General features: G+C 35.9%; 1 protein-coding gene across 3 annotated transcripts in view; it reads left to right on the top strand.

The window, feature by feature from the left end:
* LOC129235336 (phosphopantothenate--cysteine ligase) overlaps positions 1–26,230 on the top strand; it is a 62,804-nt gene that overhangs the window by 19,414 nt on the left and 17,160 nt on the right. For all 3 annotated transcript variants that reach the window (XM_054869115.1, XM_054869114.1, XM_054869116.1), the window contains exon 4: positions 25,466–25,651. In XM_054869115.1, coding sequence (XP_054725090.1) covers positions 25,466–25,651 — 186 coding nt within the window. The remainder of the gene's footprint in view (positions 1–25,465; positions 25,652–26,230) is intronic.

The following is a 26,230-nucleotide window of genomic DNA, read 5'->3' as shown; positions in this document are numbered from 1 at the left end:
TTCTTTGGAGGATAAATAAGAAAATAAAATGACTATTTGAAGTACTTAATATTGCATAAAATATTATATAAAATATTAGCTAAATCGGTCCAGAAATATTTATAGGGTTCTGAATTGGGAAATCTTACCCCACCCGCCGTATTCCCCAGACATTGCACCTTCGGATTACCATCTGTTCCGATCAATGCAACCAGCCCTTATGCAGCCCAGCCCAGTTCACTTTTTATGAAAGCATCGCAAACTGGTCCAATAAATGGATCAAGTGAAAAGAACTCGAATTTTTCGTCAGAGTAATCCGTATGCTGCCTGAAAGATGGAGTAAAGTTGTAGTTTCCAATGGCACATACTTCTCATAATATCAGGTATTAATTAATTGTTTAAATAATTCGTAAGTTTGACTAAGAAAGGACGGGAACTTATTCCCATACCCAATAAAAAAAAATTATAAAAAATTAAATAATATAAAAAAATTATAACAATGTAACAAAATAAAATAAACAAATAAAAAGAGGAAATAATAAAATTAACTTTAAAAAATTAAAATAAGGTACAAAAAAAAAAAAAACAAAAATAATAATAGGACTACGGTTAAGTTCGTGCGGTTTTTTTTCGAAATTTGAAACTTTATTGACGTAAAATGGTTACAAATTTAATATTCAAAGTATTGTCCATCGCTTGCTACTACTTTTTCCCATCTTTCTGGCAATTCACGGATTCCCTTTGTGAAAAATTCGGTCGGTTTTGCCGCAATCCACGAATCGATCCATTTTTTGACTTCATCGTAATTACGGAAGTGCTGGTCAGCCAGGCCATGTTGCATCGATCGGAAGAGATAGTAATCGGATGGCGCAAGGTCTGGACTATACAGCGGGTGGGGTAGGACATCCCATTTGAGCGTTTCTAAGTATGTTTTGACCACTTGTGCAACATGTGGCCGAGCATTGTCATGTTGCAAAATAACTTTGTCGTGTCTATCGGCGTATTGCGGCCGTTTTTCTCGCAGTGCTCGGCTCAAACGCATCAATTGTCGTCGGTAGACATCCCCCGTAATCGTTTCATTCGGTTTCAGTAGCTCATAATACACAACACCCAGCTGGTCCCACCAGATACACAGCATAACCTTCAGGCCATGAATATTCTGCGCCGACGTCGATGTTGAAGCATGGCCAGGGTATCCATACGTTGCCCGACGTTTTGGATTGTCGTAATGGACCCACTTTTCATCGCCAGTCACAATTCGATGCAAAACACCCTTTCTTTTGTGCCGTTGAAGCAGTTGTTCGCATGCCATAAAACGGCGTTCAACGTCTCTTGGCTTCAATTCATACGGCACCCAATGGCCTACCTTTCGGATCATTCCCATGGCTTTTAAACGTTTGGAAATGGTTGATTGATCAACTCCCAAAGTTTTTGCAACCTCTTCTTGCGTTTGAGCCGGATCTTGATCGAGCAATTCCTCCAATTCGGTATCCATGAACTTTGGCGGCGCACCCTCGCGTTCTTCGTCTTCCAAGCCAAAATCACCACTTTTAAAGCGTGCAAACCACTTCTGGCACGTTCGCTCAGCTAGAGCATGCTCACCATAAACTTCCACCAAGATACGATGACTTTCGGCTGCTTTTTTCTTCATATTAAAATAATGAAGAAGAATTCCCCGCAAAAACACATTATTTGGCACGAAATTCGACATTTTCAAGTGTGGTAAAAATATTGTTGTTTACGCTTCAAATAAAAAACTTATACTGACGCTTGTGCCTTACGACAGTAGCTCTCCAATGAATGTTTGGAAATGTGGATCGATGGAATAATACGCCATCTGTTGTAAAACCGCACGAACTTATTCATAGTCCTATTAATAATAAAACAATTCGAGAGAGTCAAAATCCGGTCTGATAGTGTTTATTAAATATATAATATATAAAATAAATAAAATAAAGTTTCTTGAGTAGGCGTTGTTACGGCCATTTTCCTAAATTTGTTTGTAATCGTACTTATGTTTACAATAATATTAGAAGATGTATTGCAACGTTTTGATTATTTACAGTGCAATCGGTGTTGAATGAAAGCCTCGATCGAACATCAACTTTCTTTCCTTGACTAATATGTAAAGTAAACACATAATTTTTTTTTGCACTGAATAGAATGAACAAAATTAAGAGTTGAATGAAAAATATGCTGTAACGGCGCCAGAAGCTATTTTTCTTGAAATATTTATTGCACCGGTAGCCGGGCGAAAGAAAATTAAAAAAAAATTTACTTGGCTGGGAGATGGGCGAACCACGTTTGACAAGGAGTTTCATAGGTATACATATTTCCGTGGAAGGTGGCGGCGCATGACTGTTTTTTATTTTTATTAAATTTTTAAAAAGCTTATTTATTTCCCTGACATCATCCCGTACACGACACTTGAATAAATTTATTTACTAATTATCCCGACATAGTTTTTTTAATTTTTTTTTCAAAATTACCTTTTGCGAGGTTAGTGACGGAGTTTGCTACTAAAGGGTGATGATTTAGATGTATCGGATTTTAAAGTGAATAAAAAGTGGGCAATCTTTATTATTTTTGTGCAGAACAATTCATGACATTTTTCGAACATGTTTCTATTATAGCTAACGGCTTGAGCTTCTAGGTACATACCGCCACAAATAAAAGTCCGAATGTGTGATATCAACGATATTGGTGGCCAATCCACTAGTCCGCGACGAGAGATCAATTTCTCAACGAAACGACGACGCAGTAAATCCATTGTTTCGCAGGCTGTATGGCATTCAATGTTACATTAGCGCCAGGCTCGCCTTGAAAAAATATGGGCCGATGATTCCTCAAGCCCATAGACCGCACCAAACGGTAATTTTCAGTTGATGGCACTTCATGAATGGCTTCGGGTTGTTTTTCAGCCCAAATACGGCAACTTTTCTCATTGACGTAGTCGTTAAGCGAAAAATGAACATCGGCATTTTTTGCACAAAGCGTCCATTTCTGTAATGCAATTCTACGATTTGTAAACGTTGTTGAGGCGTAAGTCTTCCCTTGGTGAAATGTCAATGAATACTGAAAAAGAAAATGTATTTAATTTGGCAGTAGTCACACATGATCTGTCAAAAAAACCCTATTGGAAAAGGTACCTTCAATCGATCACCCTTACTTCCTGGGGCCAAAAAAATTAAAAGAAGTCGAATAAATTGGAATTTCACTAACTTCAAATAAAATATTAATATTAATTTATATAAAATAAATTGGCGCAAAATAATAATTTAGAGTAAATCGAGTAATAAAATTGGAAATTTCGTTTAGTTCTCCGACTTCCTACTAAAAGTCTTAATACAGGGTGAACGATATGAAGTGTTATCTATTCAAAACACCATAACTTTTTTGTGTGAAATTAGTTTTTATTGATTTCAAAGACAAAATTGTTCAAAAATGATTACAAGTTTAACATATATTCACTTTAGCTTGATATGACCACCTTTTGCCTTGATTATAGCCAATGGAACGTCCATGGTCTACGACCGAAATGTTTGCGTGTCCACGGCTCTAAAGCAGCTTCTAAAACATTTTCCCGATAAAAGTCGCATTCACTTTGACACTAGGCTCGATAAAAACGATTGGAGAGCGTCCATCAGCGGTCACTGCGGCCCAAACCATTACTCGCGATGGGATTGCTTCGAGTGGCCATATGTAGGCTCAAATTCTCGTATGAGCGTTCGGTCAAGTAAACGCGATCGTTTTGAGTGTTTATGAACTGCTCAATTGGGACATTTTTTTCATCAAAAACACAATGTTAGGAAATTCGCCACGTTAGTGCAAGCGCAACAACTCCTTTGCTCTCTCGCACCGAACTTTTTTTTGCTGTGGTGAAAGTTCGTGTGCTTTTTGGAACTTGTAAGCCTTGACCTTGAGCTCATTTTTCAATATGCGTCGAATTTCGTTGGCCATTTTTCTTCCACTTCGACGTGGATTTCGTTCAAGTCGAGCCTTCACTTTCCGAACCATTTCTGGGGTTGTTGAGGTTTTTTTTGGTCCACCTCCATAGCGTTCTGCAATGCTACCAGTATCATTGTAAAGTTTTATAGTGCGATACACAAACATTTTATTCACTTTGAGCTGACTGAGTTCACGAACAATGGCTAGTTGTGATTTTCCAGCCAAATATAACGCAATCACACTATTACGTTTGAATTCAATCACAGAAAAAAATTCAGCAAAACTGAGACGCAAATGCTTTTGATGGCTTATAAACAATATATTGAACTGTCATTAGAATAACTTTGACGTTGATGTCATGAGCTGTTTTACAGATACAAGCAGTGTGAAGTTGGTAACACTTCACATCGTTCACCCTGTATATAAAGCAAAGCCGCCGTAGTCGAATGGGTTGGTGCGAGACTACCATTCGGAAGTGCGTAGGTTCGAATCTCCGTGCATGAAACAGCAAAAACCAAGCGGAGTCAGCTTAAAACTGTTTTTCTTTTTTTTTTGTTTTTGTTGAGGTGGTCAGGTCCCTGTAGGTCCCTCCGTTTGTGGAACAACATCAGGACGCATAATACAAAGCGCGGCCAAACATGTAACAAAAATGTATGCGTCAATTATTTATTTTTATTATTTATAATTTATTATAAGGATGAAGAACTCTAGTTGAAATAAGAAACTAAATGTCCAGCAGAAGTGAGGAGGCCTCGATTCTATCAATGGCAAATTTGTGCTGAGGTTTCCAAATTTTGCATGAGTTGTCTTAGCTTCCGAACTTTGTTACGAACTATCTCCATTTCACTGTCATTGAATTTGGAATATTTATAAAAATCCGTAGTTTACATGTCAAGTTGTACACAAATCCTCTAAAATGTATATCATTTGACATTTTTATCCGACAAAGTAAAACAAAATGGAGCCGTTGTATATACACACATACATACATCATCAATAAATAGCAAGAGAATAAACGTAACATAGGAAAATAAAGTGAAGGAAGTGTCTAAGTCACACTAACCTAGCTGCAGCAACGACCACGTAAATCCTAACAAACTCTGCTACATGGGTACAAATAAAAATGAGCTTAAAGCCTTTTCTCCGACAACGACATGGTGCTGTGCATCGACATCATACTTAAGCCAAGCCAACTGTTGCCTACAAAGCTATAAAAAAATAATATTAGTGTAGTGAACAGAGAAAGTGTTGGGTGTGTAGGAGCAAAAAGGAGCGAAATTATGCAAATCAAATTAGTTTACAGCGACACCGACAATGTCGCAACTACTGCGACTATAAAAAACAAAAACGGAAAATTTTATATATGTATGTATATAGAAATCTTTGAAAATGAATGTTGATAACTTTTAAGGCTGTTGTTAGTACGTGATTAGAGATGTTTTCAAATCTTTTATGACTTTGCGGATTTTTTTGTTTTCAAATATCTTGCTTATTTGAAGAAGTGGAATTAGAATCACACGGGAAATTACACGTTTAACTATAAATAAATAAATAAATTAAATAACTTTGCTGAAATGAAACACACTCTTAATTTGGAAGTTACTACCCGTCGTGCGCAACAAATTTTGCAAGCGGATTCTAGTCTTCAATATGTAAAATGAGTACCTCAACCTAAGTGAACCACACAACACAAACTGGCCAGTTTGGGCTATTACTTTTTTTTAGGATATTTTCGAGGAGGAGTAGATTTTCCAGCATGACAACACAGCTATTCTTGCTTCTAAAGCAACAAAGAGTTTTTGGCGGCGAAAAAATGCTTATTTTCGCTTGCAGCCCTGACTAATCAAGAGAGAACCTGCGATTGAGTTCTTAGCGTCTTTAAAACTGGCATTTGTTTCTTAAATTTCGTTAATATGCACTTGAATATTTTGATAAGCAGGTATTTTAATTTCTTCAGGTGTGTCGAGGAAGGTTTACTTAAGGGGTCTCGGTGGTCTAGAGCTCGAAAATGTTGGGTATTTTCAGGAATTTTTTTTACAATAAAAAAATGAAAGACGATATTTAAATTTTTTAGGCTTTCTAATTAACTTCTTTAACATAAAATTATGAATTTTTTTTTTTTAATTCTAATAGTTTTAAAAATGGCGCTGAAGTTGACCCTCCCGAAAAATTGAACCTGGACGGTGTTGTCCATTTTGGCTCTTCTATTTATCTAAAATACAAAAGGCATGTTTTTTCTTGAGCTTTTTTTTTAATTATTTTTTCATTTGCACTTTAACATGTGGTAACTTCTAATTCATGATCCTTCTCTTCAAGTTTTGTATTTTTTTTTTTTAATATTTTATTACCGTAACCCTTAAATTCCCCTCCTCAATTTTTGTATTTATATTTTTTTTATTTATTTTTTATTTATTAATTTTTTCTTTTTATTACCGTAACCCTTTATTCCTCATCTATCACCTGTTCTAAACTTCTTTAAATGTCGTACGTGTAGAACTACATACATACCCAGAATTCCTGCCATTAAGACATTCAGCGCCTTATTCTGATACAAAAACTGGAACTGAATAAAGCGTTGAATGCCACAAACTGCAATGCTTGGCTGCTACAAATTTTTAGAACTTATAATATATTTATTATTAGCTTGAAAAGTTTTTTTCGGCTATGTTCTTTTATTTTTTGTTTTTTTATAGAAAAACGCGTTTTAAAAAAAAAAATGCCAGTACCTTCGAAGAAAACACCCGTTGAAAGTCGAACCATCTACCAAACTTGTTAGAAACCATCTTAAGCGAGCTTCGCAGGCTGTAAAAGGCTGCAGATGGAAAAAAACTGACACTTTCTATGAGCGAAGCACATGGAAATAGGCATCTCAGATAGTGCACTCCCCCAGCAAGTGGAGAGGAGGATGGGACCGCGGACCACTTTCTATGCGTCTGCCCAGCCTTCGCTCGAATCAGGCTAGCGGTCTTTGGCACTGATGTGTTAAGAAGTGACCACCTTGCCTTCTTGGCTCCGCAAGATCTACTCAGATTTCTTCGGAGGTCGGATTGATTTAAAGAAAATTAAAAAGGGAATCCGAGTTCAGTCCAATGGACTTAATGCTGTCTGTGTGCTACATTTGCTAGTTGTCACGACAAAAAAACAAATTTACAGAATATCTTTGAAAACCACTGGAACTGACAGAATATCGAATAGTCTTAAGGCTATTCATAGAGAGACAATCACCACCATCACCAAATTTTTTTCCATGAATGGCGTAATTAAAGTGCAACCATCACTAACTGCGGCCGAAGAGTACCAGCTGCCTTCTCTACTTAGGCTTAGGACTACTAAAATAACGAACTGGAGTTTCGAGTTGTGCTTATCCTGAATTGAAACATAATTGGAAAGGAACTTCCCACTTGCACCTTTAAGGCAACCCAACTAAAACTTCTTTGCTACTAATTTAATATTTAATACAAAAAACGGCAATAACTGTGGTGGAAAAGCTATTGTCTGCCCTCCTTCAAATTTAGTAAAGACACACTGAATGTGCCGGCTCAGTTCTGTTATAACAACATATTAAAATTTCAGACTATGCGGTCGAATAGTTTTTTTTTTGACAACACCAGACCGAAAAAAGTCGTTTCGAGATAAATGAGTGTAAAGTTTGAGGTACAGGAGCGCGCGGACCACTCTCTACTAGTTAATGGATTATAGAAGCTATAATATTGAGAATTTCCGTATGAAAATTTCAAAGTATATTCTTAAGATACAATACTTTCGAAATATTGAAAAAAAAAACAAAAATTCGTTTTTTCTAGACCACCGGGTCCGCTTAAATATTTCTTTTTTATTCACTTTGATTTCAGTCTAGTTTCAATTTTATCTTGTTTTATGCTTATTCTGCCAAACACCCAGCAGAAGTATTTGCACCAATTATTTATTTATATTATTTGTATGCTTATTCTGCGCATGTTTTGCAAATTAATCAAATTACTTCAAAGTCCCTCAATTGCCCAATACTCAAAGCCGTCAGCATTTATTTTCCTTCCCTGTAATTCAGTGTACTTCCTTTTTCTCTTAAAGTTCATTATTTCTCTCTTACTACATTGAGCTCTGCAGCACCTTGGTGTGGTTTTGGTGCACAAATACATGGGCATCTAAATTTAATATTTATTGGAAACGTGAGTTCATTTTAATCTGATATGAGTGGAATTGAATTATTTTGTATGAATAAGCTAAAATACTCGTACATCAATACACATACATATAAAAACAAACAAAAAAAACACAAAACAATCCCTTAGTGCTGTGTGTTCTTATTCGAGTTCAAGTAGAAAAAATTCACTGAACATTTTTGGCGTGAAATTCGTGGCGTAATATTACACTTGAAGCTGAATTGTTTGCATTGGTGGCTTCCGAGTGATTGATGTATATAAGTATGTGCTGCATATGCATATGTATAGGTAGATTTCGTCAGAAAATTGGCAAAATGTGAGAAGTATTTCGATTTGTTTGAAACCTTAAGAGATAATAATTTTATATGTAAGTGGCACTTTGAAATCCAAAAAAAGTTTTGAAAAACTTTGCATGTTGAAAATAATAATTGTTCTCAAAATTTAATAACTCCGAGGTTACCAGACGGAATTTAATAAAAATTCCAGACAATATAGCTTAATATACACACTTTAATATGTACATATATTATTATGAAGAACATTAAATCAAATTTAATTACATACATATCTCTAAAAAAGTATACATTTTTATATTTTATACTCGTATAATATTTAAATGCGCTGTTTTTTATTAATTTTGGTCGAATTTTTATTATTTCTAAAATTTTACCTTTTACATATATAAAAAATGGCGTACACCGTGGCCCCCATATACCCACTAAGAAAATAAAATAAAAAATTAATTCTCACAGTTGAGGAAATGTGGAACTAATGTCCTAGCCTGCCTGTCACGTTATGAAATATGAAGATTTTGAAATATTAGCTCATGGATGTTTTTATTAGTTCACCAATTTTGGGCGACATTCACGAAATTGCGTTCTGTAGACCCGCGAAACACAGTTGGTGATTCAACACCAAAATCGAAACGAGTTTATCCATTCACCGTTTTTGGTCTGATCCAAGTCGAAAGTCGTATATTAGAAAATCATTATATGAAACTATTCACGATTTAATTACATTTTCTACGAAGATAAAACTTTCTAAGCTCGATAAAACTTTTCGAGCACGATTATCATTAAAACCATAAAATTTTTTAATGAAAATATTCAATTTAGTACATTCACACTGGTGTACGATATCTTGAAACTTAAGTAGCAACCTGCGTATGTCTTGCTTTTGAGATAAACCCAGCAATTTTCAACGAGATTAAAATCCGAATAGTTGTTGGGCCCAGATAGTGCGCGTACTCGAAGCATTCATGATCCACTGAGCGATGCGTAATGTTGTATGAAATGTATTCCTTTGCATTTCCATGGACCATCTAGAACACTTTCTAAAACTCTCATAGACTAGACAGATAGCCATGTTTCCTTTTCAAAATAAATGAGTCCTGGACGTTATGCAGGTCCCGATCATCACTGCCGGTGGATGTTAAACGCCCGATGTAATGAAGTTACATGGATATCTCGCCCACTCTCTCCTCCACTGAATTTATTATCATCATCACGAAGCATTTCTTATAGCGTTAACTAACCATACGAGCGTTTATCTATTCCTTTTCCTCATCCCAATGGTACCACAACGTACGAATTCAAATTCACATTCAAATGAGACCACTTACCTTTGGGAGCAAAAATGTACTCTAACCCACTTATTGATCGAATACCAATCATTCAGTTTTTAACTCTTTTAGGTCTTTAGAAGTTCATTTAGTTGAAAAGTTGATATTTAAAGCGAAACAAAAACAAACAGCAAGCGCCAGTCAGTCATAACTGTACAGTTATATAATCGGATGTGTTCGTTTAAAAATTCAAATTCAAATGCTTGTGTGTCACAAGGATTTTCATTTAATATCAAATGCAAATCATTCGAACTTTTTAAATATATTATATAATATATTAATGACGATTGCAGCTAATTCAATTCATAATTTCATCTTGTTAAATGGTCATTGTAGGCTGGTTTTTATTTGTGAGAATCAATGCCAGTTGGATGACAGCTGGGGCTGCCCCCCATTCCTCCCATGCCCCGCAAATACACATCTGCCTTTATATTCTTTATAAAATGTTCAAACGCACTTAATTCGTTAACGCAACCTGGGTTACCACTGCTTAAGCACCAATACTGCACATCCTGCCAAACAGGCAGACCGCAGTAACGCCATCTTCGCTAAGTGACAACTGCGCTTCTGTTTTTTTTTACTTTTTATTTGTTTTTGTTTTAACCCCACATCCTTTTTAATGCCTTTGGCTTCATTTCCCCTCTCCCCTCCTTACGTATACAGGGCTTTTCTAGCTCGAGTATCTTTTTTCAATTCAAATTAAACATATACATACATATTTTGAATTAAAAATTCATTGGCTGTTTATTGGCATTCATATATGTACTAGGTACTTCCATAAGTTTTACGGTTCGATAAGAAAAACATAATTTTATGGTTTGAAATACAGTTTATTATTCAGTATAGTCTCCTTGAACATCAATACACTTGTTCCAACGAGATTTCCATAAATTTCCATCTCTGAAGTGAAAATCTGGAAGGGCTGCAAAATACGTTTCCACAGCTGTTATGACTTCATCATTTAATGATAAACGCCTTCCACGCATGCATTTTATTTAGGTCTGGAAACAGATGTAAGTCGCTGGGGTGAAATCAGGTGAATACGGTGGATGCTTCAACAATTCGAGCTTTAATTAATGGATTGTAGCCATTGCCAAAATGCTTTTGTGTTACGGTACATTGTCTTGATGAAAAATAATGTTTTGCTTTTGCAAATCTCTTCCATAGTGATGAATCGATGTACAAAATCCACTTTACCCTTTCGAAAACACTCTAAATGTTGCTGAGGATACGGATAGGTTTTCGTTCCATTATTAGCGAATGCGGCACCCATTGTGCACACAATTTCTGAAACCCAATCTTTCAGTAAAAATATTGCTGACATTGTTCCATGCCTATGGTTTCTACTAAAACTCTTTCAGTACCTCGCGATTTACCAATACGATATCCTTTATTTTTGCATTTTTTCTACAATTTCTGGTGTTGTTGCTGTTTTTGGACGTTCTTGACGTGGATCGTCTTCAAGGGTTGAACGACCACGTTTAAATTCAACAACCCATTTTTCTACTGTACCAATTGATGGCGAAAAGTCTTTATACACTTTGAACATTCATACATAAATTTCCTTTTTCCACGGTACTTGATTTTTTCCTTTGCAGAAAATACTGTGACACGCCGAAATGGCTTATAAATAATAAAAAAAAACGCCCTCTCTTATCGAACCGCAACACTTATTGAACAACCTAGAGAAGGCATCCAATTTATGAATGATAAGTTATATTTTCCAAATGTGAAATTTTCGATGGCATTCAGATATTATTGGGGCTGTGTATTTGCCATTTTCACACCGAATATTATCTTTCAGAAGACGAGACGACCGAGCACTGGTGCTTTATGCAATGTGCCGCGTTATTCGACTCAAATTTTAGGTTTAACTTTTCTTATTCCGGGCTCTGTTGTACTATTGAATACCCAAAAATATCGACAATTTTGCGAAAAGTAGTTTTCACTTATCCAATATTTTTGTACTATAATAGCTTTTTGCGTTTTTCTGAATCGTTTTCATATGAAATCGAACTAATAATAAATTGTAGATTTTTAAATTCACATTTGTCAAAAAAAATCCCATTGAAGTATGTCAGCTGTCAAAATAAAACACTGCTAAAGCAGAATCTCCAACATGAATGACCCAATATGCATATACTATATGTAGTGCCATCTATGTACTTGTATATAAGTAGTATTTACATAACGCTATTATATAGCAGCAAAAGGATTTATGAGACTTCAAGGCTATATTCGCAGCACAGTCGAGCGCCGCAGCGTTGGCGTTTGTGAATGAAGTACAAATTTCTGCGTTTGCTTTTTTCACTGTCTTTTATTTTCGCCTTTAAAAATTTTTTTTACGATTCGTTGCCTAATTAAAGTGCAAATAAACTAATTAGATAGATGCTTGTTGATTGACACAGGCGGACAGGGGCAATTCAAAATGAATTTGTAAAATGTATGGTGAAATAGCAGTAAAGAAGGCGGCATGCTCTAATAAAAAATGGCAAAATAACGTAACGTCGGCAAGGTCAAATGTTATTTATTGAAATGACTGTAAAATGTGTTTATTAAATATTTAATGTTTACGACTGATAGAGGATATAAGGTGAAGTCCAAAATAAACAAGACTGAGCTAAAATAGAAACGTCAGGAGCTTTGTTCTGATAAATTCGAGTTTATTTATTCAAAACAGTCCCCTCTGGCTTCGATACATTGTTTTGCGAGATCTAAAAGCTTTTCGAAAGAGTGTTTCAGGCCATTGACTGGAATGTCCCTCAGGATGTTGGTACAAGCCTTTTGGATGACCTCTACGGACGCAAAACGTTTTCTTTTCTTGGCCAAATGCAGCGGCCGAATAGGTAGAAGTCACAGAAAGCTATATCAGGCGAATAGGGTGAGTGATTGATGGTTAAATTAAATTCCTAGTCAAAAATCAGTCACAGGAGTGGATCGATGAGGTGGTGCATTATCATGCAATAAGCGCCAGTTTCCTCTTTCGCGGTATTCAGGGCGTATTCAACGAATGCGATGCAACAAACGCTTCAGAACGCCAAGATAGAAAATTGCATTGACGGTTTGACCCGTTGGCACAATTCCCTTAGAATCATAAAAACAAATGGGCATTGACTTGATTTTTGACTTCTCCAAACGCGATTTTTTGGACGGTGGCTCATCTGGGGCCTTCCATTCGGCACTTTGACATCACCAGTTACAATGTTATAAAGGAAGTTCTCGCCTCTTTAATGAGGTCTTTCAAATGTTGAATTCTGAACAATTTTTGGTCCTCAGTTAACTTGTGCGGAATGATCAGCTAAAATGCTATAAATCGATGTTTTAGAGATATTCAACTCCGATTCCATTCATTTCAACAATGACTTCAGTTCATTTTTGATAAATTTACGAAGAATTTCGATGGAGTTTTCGATGATTACTGATTTTGGGCGGCCCGTATGTTCATTGTCATTTATGTCCTCACAACCATCTCTGAAACGTGTAAGCCACTCATGAACTCTGGCACGAGATAAACAATCATCACCATTAACTTTTTTCATCAATTCAGATGTTTGGTTAAATGTTTTACTGACACTCAGTTTTGTACCAACGACACAAACATACTGACACTTAAGACGCAATAATTTCGCTTCCACTGAACCGAATGCCACCAAGCTTTCACTGGAACTCAGCTAGGGATGTAGCTTCCAACGCCCTAACTCATTAAAAAGGTGGCGTCATCAAAATCATTTTTATGACGCCAGTCTTGTTTATTTTGTACTTCACCTTGAATAAATAAATGTAGAGTTTGTCACATTAGAGTCACAGACTCGCAGAACACTAAATTTATAACATTCTCAATCTCCAAAGACTTTGGAAAATAGTTCTCATTTTTCACCAAATTTGTTTAGTAATTTTTTGTAATTTGCAAAACTCACTCTTTTACGAAATTTCAATTTGATTGCGGCTCAAATAGTTTTAATTGGATTAGTATCGGCTGATTACAAGATTTGGTCATCTGACAAAAAAAAAAAAAAAATCTCAATAACTTTGGCTGCTACATTGTTCAAAAACACTCTTCTTCTTCCCATACTTTTGATAGGCTCTAAGTGTGCGATGATGTGTGAATGCTTGGTTTTCTTCGCTTGAGCGCATTGATGAGGTTGCTGTGCCAAATTGGGATTTTGTGAAACAATACCGTAGTGAAATCATTTTTTAGTCTTTCAATTTTCGAAACCGATTGTCGCTTGCCATTTTTAACTTTTAATTTTTTACATTTTTTGTTGAGATACTGCAACTAAAGTGCGAATTATGGAGCAAATATTATATAAAATATACTGCAAAAATTAAGGTCCATGCAAAATACTAGTTTATAGTAAGTTTTTCGAACTCTGCATTAAAATAATATAATAAAATATCTTTTAATGGGTAATTAGTGTTTTGAACTATTGCCGGAAGGCAGGTAAACTTTTCTTGCATTTATTTCAATTGACAACAAAACGCACACATTCTTTAAATATGCTAAAAAAAATCTTTTTAAATTAAAAAATACCATCACAACGAATTGAATATCGCGATGCAGTTATTTAAATTGAAGAGTGGCAAGTATCTTATAAAAGCTGAGGGGAATCCATATTAAAAGTAGAGTTTAAGGGGGGAACCTGGTTTATAAGGTCAAAAAAATAAATTTTTTTTTTTTCGTTTTAAGCGATTCCTAATATATTTCAGAATATTCACACAATGTTACAGAGCCTAATTCTCAATATTTACGTAGATACAAAGCCAAAGGTAGGCGAGCGTTAGGTAGTTACGCTGTGACCGGACAGCTATAGTACAAACTTTATCTTCTTTTCTCGACTTTTCATTTTTATGATTTCTTCGAATTGGCGTACATGAATGAAAAAAAACTAATGAACCTTTTGAAATGAATCATAGCTTGTTCCCTTCAGTATTAAATTCTCTTCTATTTGAACTAACAAAATAGATAAAAATTTTTTTTCAAGATTTTTATACCAAGCTGAAGTGAATTTTTTTTTTATAGAAAGGCATTTTTTTCTTTAAAACCTCCAAAAAGTTAAAATTTTGGAATTTCTCTCAGTTTTCTTAGTTCATCTAGAATAAAAAATCATGATAATTAGAAAACCATTTGAATTTTTTGCTTTAGATAATAATTACGAGCTGTATCTTGTACGCCAGTTTGAAACTCCAGCGTTGCAGCGCTCTACTAATTTCTATGTTAAACATTTTTTTCAACTTATTTTAACCAGTACAAAATTTTTTTATACATTTTAAATGTTCATTAAAAGATAGAAAAAACTTTGCAGTGCTAAATTAATTTTTTCCTTAAAAAAAAAAATCGCAAAGAGATGCAATTTTTAGACCTCATAAACCAGGCTCCCCCCTTAATTTAAAAGGCACATACAGGTTTGATAGATTTGTGTTTGATCGAAAAACGCATTCTGAAAAAACTCGCCATAAAGTATTATATATAAAGTATATCTTAACTATGACGAAGTGTCTTCATCAAGCAATAATTTATCAGACATTTTTGCAAATCATCGCAAATTAGGCTTGCTTATTGTCCACTAACTCTTGCCTCTCTTCTTTCTTTACTACTGGAGTGCTTTCGATAAGTTCGCTTTGAACACTCGATTGTACACCTATTAATTTGTAGCGTTCCTTCTTACAAATATTTAGTAGCGAATGCACTAGAATTTTCCTGCTCCTACTTGGGCTTGGATTAGGCGAATTTCACTCACACCTGTGGCTGATTATGGCTGTCAATCCAATGTGATTACGCCAATTCGCTAATGGCTGCATACCTGATATCTGATATTTTCATTCAACAATTTGATTTCTGATATTTTCCAATATTTCACGTTATGGGTGAGCAAGTTTCTAAATGTAGTTTAAAATGTTACATTCACACCTTTTCCACACACTTTGTCAAGAAAGCTGCAATTTGGGAAAAGTTTGACTTTAAGGGGTTATACGCAGTTATGAAGCAAATAAAAGACGGGTTGTCAAGGATTTATCCTGAAGAAACTTCAGAATATTTTAATTTGAAAATTTTTGGCGGTTATAAAAGCATCCTTCAAGAACGTAACAAAATTTTTTATTTATGAAAATGTTGATTATAGAGCGCGCTGCAGGCGATTTCTGGAACCTCCTTTAAAAAAAGACGATTTACGGTGTACATCGTAACTCAGGATTTGATTATCTGAAATCAAAAAACCAAACAAATTTTGTTAATATATTAGATTATCTAGTAATTAATCGTTCGGCTAATCAAAATAGTGAATTTTCACAAAATGGCAGCTTTTAAAAGAAATGATTTCGATTTTTACGTTAAAATTTGGCCGTAAATTGATTATAAAATGGAAAATAAGTATCAGATTTACAAAAGGAACGATTAATTACTAGAAAATGTATCTTTAAAGATTGAGTTAAAACGGTTGACCGATCAAACAAGCCGTTTTCGAGATATCGTGTACACCGACTTGAAAAATGCCGGTTTGAAAAAAACACGTTTAAAGTTTCAATACCTACCTTAAAACGTGCCGAGGCATCTCTACATATTTAGGTATAACTCCGAAAGTATTGCTTAGATCTACTTCAAATTTCGTGCGCATACTTTTGAATATATGTACATTACAAAAATGCAATAAAAAAAATCGATTTTTTTGAAAGTCATAACTGCGTATAACCCCTTAAATAACATAAAGGATGGCGCATCGGTAATCCATTGAAGAATTGGATGTCTGTGAGCTTTGGTTTCAGATAAGTCAATGTACGCAATCAAACATCCAACTGTTTTTGAGGTGTTAGTTGACTTAGGTGAAACTGTGATTTGGCACTGTCAGACTTTTTACTGGAGTGCCGTTAAAGGTCGATGTTGAATCTGAAAATTGGCAAAATGCCCATTGGCTGTCAAATTGTGTTGAGAGAATAGGATACTGTAGAGCGAGCCAAGGTAGCTCTTCGAATGAAATAATATTCAGTGGTCCAAGAAAACGCTATGGAAAAATATTCAACAGTGTTTTTCAAAACATTAAAAAGTACTTTGCACTTTCTTATACGAAATCACCCACCTGCGTACAAACTGCTGTGACATTCGCATGTATTTTACGGCAGCAAAAAGATCACAGCGCGAGACGTAAGAAACACCTTTTTAATAATGCATCAAGTACAATACTTCTCTGCGAAAAAATTTAAAAACAAACACTGATAACCTGTTGCAGGTTGTTGCCTCAGCACGCCAGCCTATTTACCTCTATTCTGGTGGCGCAACTTGTCCTCCTTATAAACTCCAAACAACCTTAAGTTACCCTAACCCTCTTCTGAGGCTTAGAACGCCACCGTAGGCCCACAGGCGGAGGCCCTCACAATGGCCAAAGACCCTGGTGTGGTCTTAGTACCTATCTTCACCTCGACTTCAAATATCTTAAAGACGCAACTAACATTTTCGCCCTCTGTCGTTCATCGTGCGCTGCATTGCCCAGGATGTGCCCACGCTACGTCCGTAAGCGCTTCTAGAAGGCAGATTTTTTTATTTGATTTTTCTTTTGCTTTACGGTTGCTGCACATGGAAAGTGACGAAATCCCTCACTTCGAGCCTTCACGTTTTCTTATATCGCTGCCTAAGGGACATTTTCAGGAACAGTTGAAAGAGAAGCTAGAAGCCTCGGAAAGACATTGCCAAGAATCGCACAAGATGGCGTGCAGGCGTGGTTGATGGCTTATGTCCCACGAGAGATTGAGGACCGGAAGAAGAGGAAGTATACGGTGTTCCAAGATGATTTATCACGAATATAGAGCCCTAAACCTTAACAACTTAGAACTTAACGTTAGAAAGTATTGAGACTGCGAAGATGGTTCTTGGGTAGAGTTGCGCAGTTGCACATTTAAATAAAGTCGATTCTACAGGTTGGGATAAAATGTAATTTCACCATTCCTTATTGGGTGTGAATCCACATACAGCTACGGTCAAGATAACAGTACTGCCCACACTGCGAGGAAGAACTGAAGAAGAAGTAAGTTTGTTTTTGTTAATTATTTTTGTTGTTTTTATTTCAAAGAAAAATTGTAGTATGGTTTTTTTTAATAAAAGAACATTTAAAATATATCTTTCTTTTCATCACATTTAAAGGAAAAATAATGCTTAAACAGTCGTAATAATAATTAGTATTTAGTAAAGTATCCCTTTTTCGATGTTACCACAATTCATCGCCAATGCATGGAATTAACGAGATTTTCACATCGTTCCTTAGGTATCGATTTCCTTACCCACTCTACTCCTACCCAAGCCTTATTATTACTTGTTGGAAGAGCATCAGCAACTGCCTCTTTCACATCGCCCCACAAATTCTCTATTGGATTGAAGTATGGAAGAAGCTGCACGCCATTTCATAACCTCAAACCACTGCTTGCTTGTATGCTTTGGGTCATTGTACTGTTGGAAGACCCAAAGAAGTGGCATTTCTTAGCGAGCATATGATCCACGGTTTTCTTGTTCCAGTATATCGGTCCTACACCATAAAATCAAAAAAATGCCTAAATCATACTACTTAATCCTCCTTGTTTAATAGTTTTGGTTGTGTATTTCGGGTTGTACTCGGAATTAGCAGGTCGTCTAACGTATTGGTGTGATCCTCCCGTACCATGTAGCACGATTTTGGATTTATCTGTGCACAAAATATTTTTCCATTCCTCGATGGACCAATACAAGTGCCCATTTGCAAACTTCAGCTATTGTGTCACATGCCTTTTAATCTTTTAATTAGTAATGACACTTTTCTTGGACTATGAGCTTCCAAATTGTGTTCTCGCAAATGTCTACGAATAGTTTCCACGCTTGCTTCCAGCTGCAGTTCACTTTTAATTTAACGAAAGGATTATTCTTTGAATATTTAACCACACGATCAATTGATGTAGCAGCCAGTACGGGACGCCGTCTACTTGTTTCAGCTTGGAGTTTATATTTTAATGCGGTACAAATCATTGTTGGTGAGTAGCCCACAATATCTTTAACTTCTTTCTAAACTTTCCCTTTCGAAATTAGTTTTTTTTAAGATTGAGCTGTTCCGTGGTGCAATGCTTGCCTTGTCCAATATCTGAAAAATGTTCAATCAGATTTTCACAAAATGTTATGCAAATTCAATGCATCAAAAAATGCAATACTTACTTTTTTGTAGATTTTTGACACAAATAAATATTTTATATGAATTTTTTTTTTTGGTTTTTTTTGTAAGTCAGATCCAGTTTGTGACATTTGACTGACTCATCCGCCAATAGTCTTGAAAATAAATGAAATTACGGCACCAAGTGTATACATTACAGTTATAACGGCACTTTTTTTATTGAACTATATTTATACAACAGTATTTTAGAGAATACAGCACAAGGAAGACAACCAGAAAAAAATAAAATATTAAAATATGTTGGGGGTTGTGCTAGTACTACTATTATTTTGACCGCAACTGTGTAAATTCTACCTGGATGTCGATGCCCTCCAAATTACTTCTGCATTTGTTGTTGTCAATATTTATATAAATGCAAAAATACATAATTTATGCATATAAGTATTTAACAATAAAATTGCAAGTTTTGCTTCGTCCTTCTTCTTGTTCTAATAATTTAATAATTTCATCTCTGCATATATTTTATTCATGAAACACGCATAGTCCAAAGTCTGGTAAATGAAATGGCAAACATATCAACAAAGCATTATAATATTTTATTTACATACATAAATGTAGTATTTGTAATGATGTACAAATATATGAAAGACAAAAGCTATCATATTTGCATATGTGCATGCTTGTGAACGCCGTATACTCGTATAATAATATGATATATTTCATTATGACTGCCAAGACTGGCTAGACGGCAGGGCGTATGAGTAGCCCCTTAATAAATACGTATGTAAATGTGATCGCTGAATAAGTTTTATCAGCCTTCATGTAAGTTTTAGATGAAATTTTTTCCGCTGAATTTCGATAGTATTGTCAGTATTATTCGAACTATAAGTAGATTAAATATGCGGAATTTTGTTCGATATGCAGTGGCTCATAGCTGACACAATACATACTAACAACTCCAATGTTTCACAACTACGAAACTAAGAAGAGTATTAAAGAGATATTGGTACAATTGAGAAAAGAAATAACTCAAGTTTAACAAAATATCTTCACTTCTTGGGAAAATATATATATATATATAATTGGGTGTTTGGCCGAGCTCCTCCTCCTATTTGAGGCGTGCGTCTTGATATTGTTCCACAAATGGAAGGAGCTACAGTTTCAAGCCGACTCCGAACGGCAGATATTTTATGAGGAGCTTTTTCATGGCAGAAATGCACTCGGAGGCTTGCCATTGCCTGCCGAGGGGTGACCGCTATTAGAAAAATGTTTTTCTTAATTAGGTGTTTTCACCGAGATTCGAACCGACGTTCTCTCTGTGAATTCCGAATGATACTCACGCACCAACCCATTCGGCTACGGCGGAAAATATATATATATAAATAGCTGAAAATTAAGAAAATGCTTAATTTCCGGTCACAGCTTATACGGAATACTTGAGGCCGATAGTGAAACATGGCGGTGACAGAGCCCTGGCCTAGGTCTGTAGGTCGACTGCTGGTACGGAAGGTTGATGTTTATTGAAACAAAAATCTTTTTAATTCTTGTCCTCCCAATAGACAAATTTAATTATCTATATATTCTAAAGAATAATCTGTTGCAGAGGGCCGTGAATCTGGGCATAAAGTCGACTGTTGATTTTATCAGGAAAACGATCTAATGTACAAAAAAAGTTAAGTCCTCGTCCCTATTGGTGGAAAACTTGAACAGCTCATTTTCACAAACTCCTCTTGAGACCAGTATTCTAACATACATTTCTTCAAATGAATGTCTGAGTTTGTCTTGCATCTTTAAAGTTGAATGCGATCTTGTACCTATCTGATTAGTTGTTGAGAGTAGGGGTCTGACAATTGAGTGATTGGCTCGATGGAATCAGCTCTTAGTGTATGATAATTCCCTTGAATCCCACTAAATACACAAGAAAACATTTCTTGCCGTTAATCCGTGCTTGGAGATTGTTTTGCTATTTGACCACGATCCTGTTAATTTGTGTGCGTCTAGTGGAACATCGCGTTTTTTCTTTTACAAATTTCTAAAGCCGGGTTTCTGGTTTCAGTTCAGTTCTTGGTAGATGGATGGAGTACTCACATGCCGTTCAAATTCGATGACTTCTATGTTTTATTCCTCAAAAGTGATATTGTCGCCTTCAAAGCACTCCCCATCAACTGTAACGCAGTTATGCCAGCGTTTGATCCAGCTCTTGAAACATTTCGGGAACTCGGTATAACCATCGATTTTTCCGTTACTTCCTTTTGGCTATTAAAACGCCAAAATGGTTCCCCGTAGCAATTTTTTCACTCGCTCAAACCGAGAAAAATCGCAAGGAGCCATATCAGGTGAATTCGATGGCTGTTGGGTGGTATTCGTTTCGTTCTTGGTCAAAAATTCGCTGATAATGAAGCACTGTGCGACGGTGCGCTATCATGGTGCAAAATCCACGAGTTGCTTTCCCACAAATTCTTTCTTTTTGGCAAATTACTTCACGTAAACGCGTTATGAGACGCTCAAATAATTAACTGTCTGCACTTCTGGCAGAAATTTGTAAGTGTAAAATACCGTTATAATCCACAAAAACCGTGAGCATCGCTTTCTTTTTTTGACTGAAAACGACGTGGGTTTTTGGTCTTGGTTGATTCGGAGCTCTTCACTCCCGCGCCTGATGTCTGGATTGCGTGTCGCGCTCATAAACCCACGTACCCACGCCTTGTCTCCAGTAATGATGCCTTTGATGAATGTTGGGTCGGACTCAGCCTTGGAAATCAGGTTCTTTAATTAACAATCAAATGATTAACTACATTGTCCTGAATTTGCAGTTATTGATTAACTTTTCTTTACTTTTATTGATTTTTCGTGCAAATTCAAATCCATTTTTAAAACAGTAAAATATCGAAAACACGTGCACAGGTAGATTTACTCAAGACGGCGTAACTTTTACAAATTGCAAGCATTGGCGATAAAATTTTAGTAGGAATAGGTAGGTAGGTGAAATAGTTGAAGTGCCAGTCTGGCACTCCCCTAGTAGCACTAAAGCGCCGTTTTGATACCATTATAAGACCTCCAACAGGCAGATATCTACAGCCAGCCAGAGCTGTTGGTATAATGGAGAAAATTGATGGAATTTAGGTTGGCGCACTGCCCCAGGCTGTCACAGAAAGGAGCGCCCAGTGATTTTAATCGTCTAGGTGCCAAGCCCGGACATTTACAGAGAAAGTGCTCAACAGTCTCCTTCTCTGAAAGGTCCCCATAGCTTCTGCATTGGGGGTAAAATGGTAACCCTAGCTTTTCCGCGTGTGTGCCGATCGTGCAGTGACCGGTAAACACACGAGTTTGAAAATTGAATGGCGAAGAGTCCAAAGGACTTTCTGAGCCCCTTGTATATCGTATTGGGGCCAAAGGGTTTTCGATAAGGCTCATGAAGAAATGGAGCTCCATCTTTTATGCGCTTTCCTGAGAAATATTTTGTGCAGTTCCCTTTTACGAACTGTCAAGGGGATGCCGATGACCGGGTTGGAGGTCCCTCAGACCAATTCAGTCCTCTTCCTGGCAAGCTCATCAGCAATTTCATTTCCCTCTATGTTCCTATGTGCTGGAACCCAGATCAGAGAAATGTTACCTGCACACCCAAGAGATATGATCTCAAGAATATTATTCACAGATGTGGCAACCTAACAAAAAATACAGGACTCAAATCAATAGACTTAAAGGTGGTATTCAGAATGGAATTGTTGGAATCACTGATGTGCTGTTACATATGTATGTTTTTCAACCTGGTCTCTCTTTCAACCTCCATTTTATATATCGTAAGATAAGGCTTATTAAAGAGCAGTTGCGAGAAATGGTCAGGACTTTTAACTCCTCCTAAAAGTAAGTTGAATACCTTCCAATACCAAAGCAGTCTGGTAGGGATAACACCGTTTTATAGCTTCATATGTTGCCATATTGAAGAGCTTCATTTAATCGGCCCACCTTGTCGTATAGTCGTTATGTACATACATACAAACATATTTGCCAGCCGGTTTGCCAATTGCCGAATGGAAAAACATAGTTATGAATGTATGTCTATTTATTATCCTAGCATTCACTTGTATGCCTACGTAAAACGTTCGTTCGGTCGTGCAGGTGTGTGAATTTATTACTTCTGCGCTTGCTTTTTAGGTTAACGGTAGAATTTTTATGTTTATTCCGAATACGCTTATTAACTTTTCTTCCCTCGGTATCTTCTCATTGTCTGCGAATGAGTTTTTCTATGTTTTATTCGTTCAAGCAATTACTTTAAATGATAATCAATAAATACAGGGTGGTTCGAAAGTTTCTGTTCACCACATATTTGTCTATAACATTGAAATGTATTGAAATTCAACCATACTCAAGAGGGACAATCAATGAACCTATGTAAAGTTTTAATAGAAACTCCGTTGTTTACCGTTAATTTTTTTATCATGTTTTATTTGTTTAGCTCGCTACGGTCGATTCACTCAAGGGCAAATTTATGCAACTTATTATTTGAGTGTAAACATCAGCACGATTTTCATTCCTGCAGCGAACTGTTAACCCAGTTTCCCAAGATTTTAGCTCTAGCTCACGAATGGCTAGAGTATTTACATTAAGGTCCTTAATCTTTAATGGATTTTTCGGTCCTTCACGTCACCACAAAAAAGGCTAATAGTGTCAATCATAGCTCCGGGGGCCACATCGCCGAGACGGCTGTTGACACGATTACCTAACGTGGCGCGAAAAAGTTCGATTGCAAAATGGCGCTGAAACCAAAGATCATCCAAGTCCATGTCTTAAATTTCATGCCACAAAAATCGTTTTCACGTCTCTGTAGTGCTCACAATTGTTCGAAATGGCGATTCCAGCAACATTTTCAAAGTAAAATGAACCAATATTGCCCCAGCACCGAACTGTTACTCTGCAAAGATGCATTGGCATCGATCACGTGTCGGTTCTTTGATCCCCAAATATGGCAGTTTTTTTGTTAATGTAGCCGCCAATATGAAAATCCACTTTCTCAGAAAAGTTGATCTTGACTTCTTTTCAATAAACGCACTTTTTGCGTTACACAGCATTGACTTCAGAAATAAGTGCGGAATATGTTCCACTTCACGGAAAAATGATACTGAATTTCCGTTTAGATTTACTGCGCAAAAGAGCAGTGGCTGTCAAATAGCATATGATTAAAAGAAAACCAATCCATATGATCACCCTGTATGCTCAAAATCCCATCAAAGTATATTTGTATCAAAGTATGTTAACGCACTTTCAGAATGGAGTTAGCTCAATTTTGCTGACTTAACAAAAAATGTTATGATCTTTACGAGGTGTTTTCGGGCGCAGCCAAAGCCGAAACTACACAAGCAAAAGAGGAGCCATTAGTTCAGTTTTGTAAAGTACAGTTTTCGTACAGAAAATTCCTCTTTTCTTTATTTTTTACATAAAGTAGTGTGGAAATAACAAAAGCTAAAAAAGCTAACCTGCTCTGTTAACCCTCTTCACATAAAATTGCAGGCAGTTCTGCTAGCAGCAGTTAACTCTATATCTGACGGGGGTAAAGTTAATAAATGGAAAAAAAGGCACATTTTTATGATTTTTTTTTGATGACACAGTTAAAATTTATTCGTCAAATCTTTTACTACATAAAACTATAGCACTTGAAGTATATTTTGTGAAATTTTCATCCAAAAATATTTAAAAATACGGCAATGGCAGAAATTATTCGGACGCATCTCAAAAAAAAAGTAGTTTTGCGGTGCCCCTCATAACTCGGTGTTAAATCATCTGAAATCAAAAAACCAAAGTTATTTCGTTAGATAATCGTTTTCTCCGGGTAACGCCGAGAGGGTTTTTTGAAATTAAAAATTTTTCGATTTTTGGGAACACGTTAAAGTCAAAAACACGATTTTCGCGTAAAAATCGGTGAATTAGTTACCGTAAAAACAAAAGTATCAACAAATTCGAAAAAAAAACTCTTCGGCGTTACCTTGTAAAACATCTACAGAAAAAGTGTTCAAAATTTCAAAAGGATCGGTGCAGTAATTTCAAAGTTATGAGGGGCACCGTCTTTGAAAACGTAAGTTGTGGGAAAAACAGTTGCTAGGTACAAATAACGCGCGGTTGAGCCAGGTAGGTAGCAACACTTACATGGCTGTATCTTTGTAAGTTTTGCTCCGATTCATCTAAAATTTGCACAGAATATTCTTGAAAGGTTCTTCATTTAAAAAATCAAATAAAAAAAGAATGCAAAAAAAAAAATTTAAAAACGTTACCCCCCCTTAATAAACATAACGCTACAAATTCGTTTGACATTCTTTGCACCAAATAAACTGCTCAATGTGGAAAGTGCTGAAAACAATGAAAATGTAATCTTGAAAAATAACTTGAAATCTTCAGAACTGCATCTTTTTTTTTTGTCATATAGGTTAAATTTTGTTAGTTAAGAAGCTGCTGCACTTAAATCTTTGATAATTGTCTAACATCAAATAAGCTGGCACCCCCTGTAAGTGCAATATTTTTATCATGGTTGTTATGCATTTTATTATAAGTTATTAATATTTTTAATAAACTCGCATTGCTGCATAATTATCGTAAAATCCCTTTCACCGCTTTTCATTTTATTGTATTATTATATGTAATTGCAGCCTACTCACAAAATACAGTCTGGTCAAGGTGCTCCGACGATTTCATTGCAGTTGGTGCCAAAAATGTTGGCTCCGTTGGCAAGCCTATGGGTGCCTCATGCATTTGTTGTCTCTTTCAAATTGGAAACTGACGAGAATTTATTGATTACGAAGGCTCGCGACAGTTTATACAAATATAATCATAAGGTGAGTACACGTGCACTTGAAAGTTGAACAATACACAAACATACATACATATATCCATACAATATGATGTACATATTGGACTTTATGTTAATATGCTTTTGCTTGGGTATATTCTCAGGCAATTCGCACCATTAGCATTTTTAGGAATTCCTTTACACAACACTAACAACACTGCATGTTGTGCAATTTAAAATATCAATATTTGCATTTGTGGCCTGAACTCTGTTGGCCTGGCGGCCTGCTGGTAATGACAGTGGTCGGCAGCACGACAATCAAATAGGCTGCCATGCCAATTTTTCATGGCACAAACATGTTCTTGCACTTACATAGGTACACACATGCAAGTTATTAATAAATAGTTGCTGTTTTGTTGGCAATGTACTTTTTATACACTCTTTTAGGTTTTTTAATTGATTAAATAATTTAGCGGTAACATTTAATTTTCTTTGACTTAAAATTGGCGTAAATGTAAAATTTTGAAATATGTAAGACTTTTATATCGCAGAGAATATTTTAAACTTATTTTAATTCCAATCAAATACACTTTTAAATGCGAAAAGGACAAATAAATTGCCATAT

This window comes from Anastrepha obliqua, chromosome 1 (genome assembly GCF_027943255.1).
Source record: "Anastrepha obliqua isolate idAnaObli1 chromosome 1, idAnaObli1_1.0, whole genome shotgun sequence".
Taxonomy (NCBI): Eukaryota; Metazoa; Arthropoda; class Insecta; order Diptera; family Tephritidae; genus Anastrepha; species Anastrepha obliqua.
This window is presented reverse-complemented; position numbering and strand designations above follow the sequence as displayed.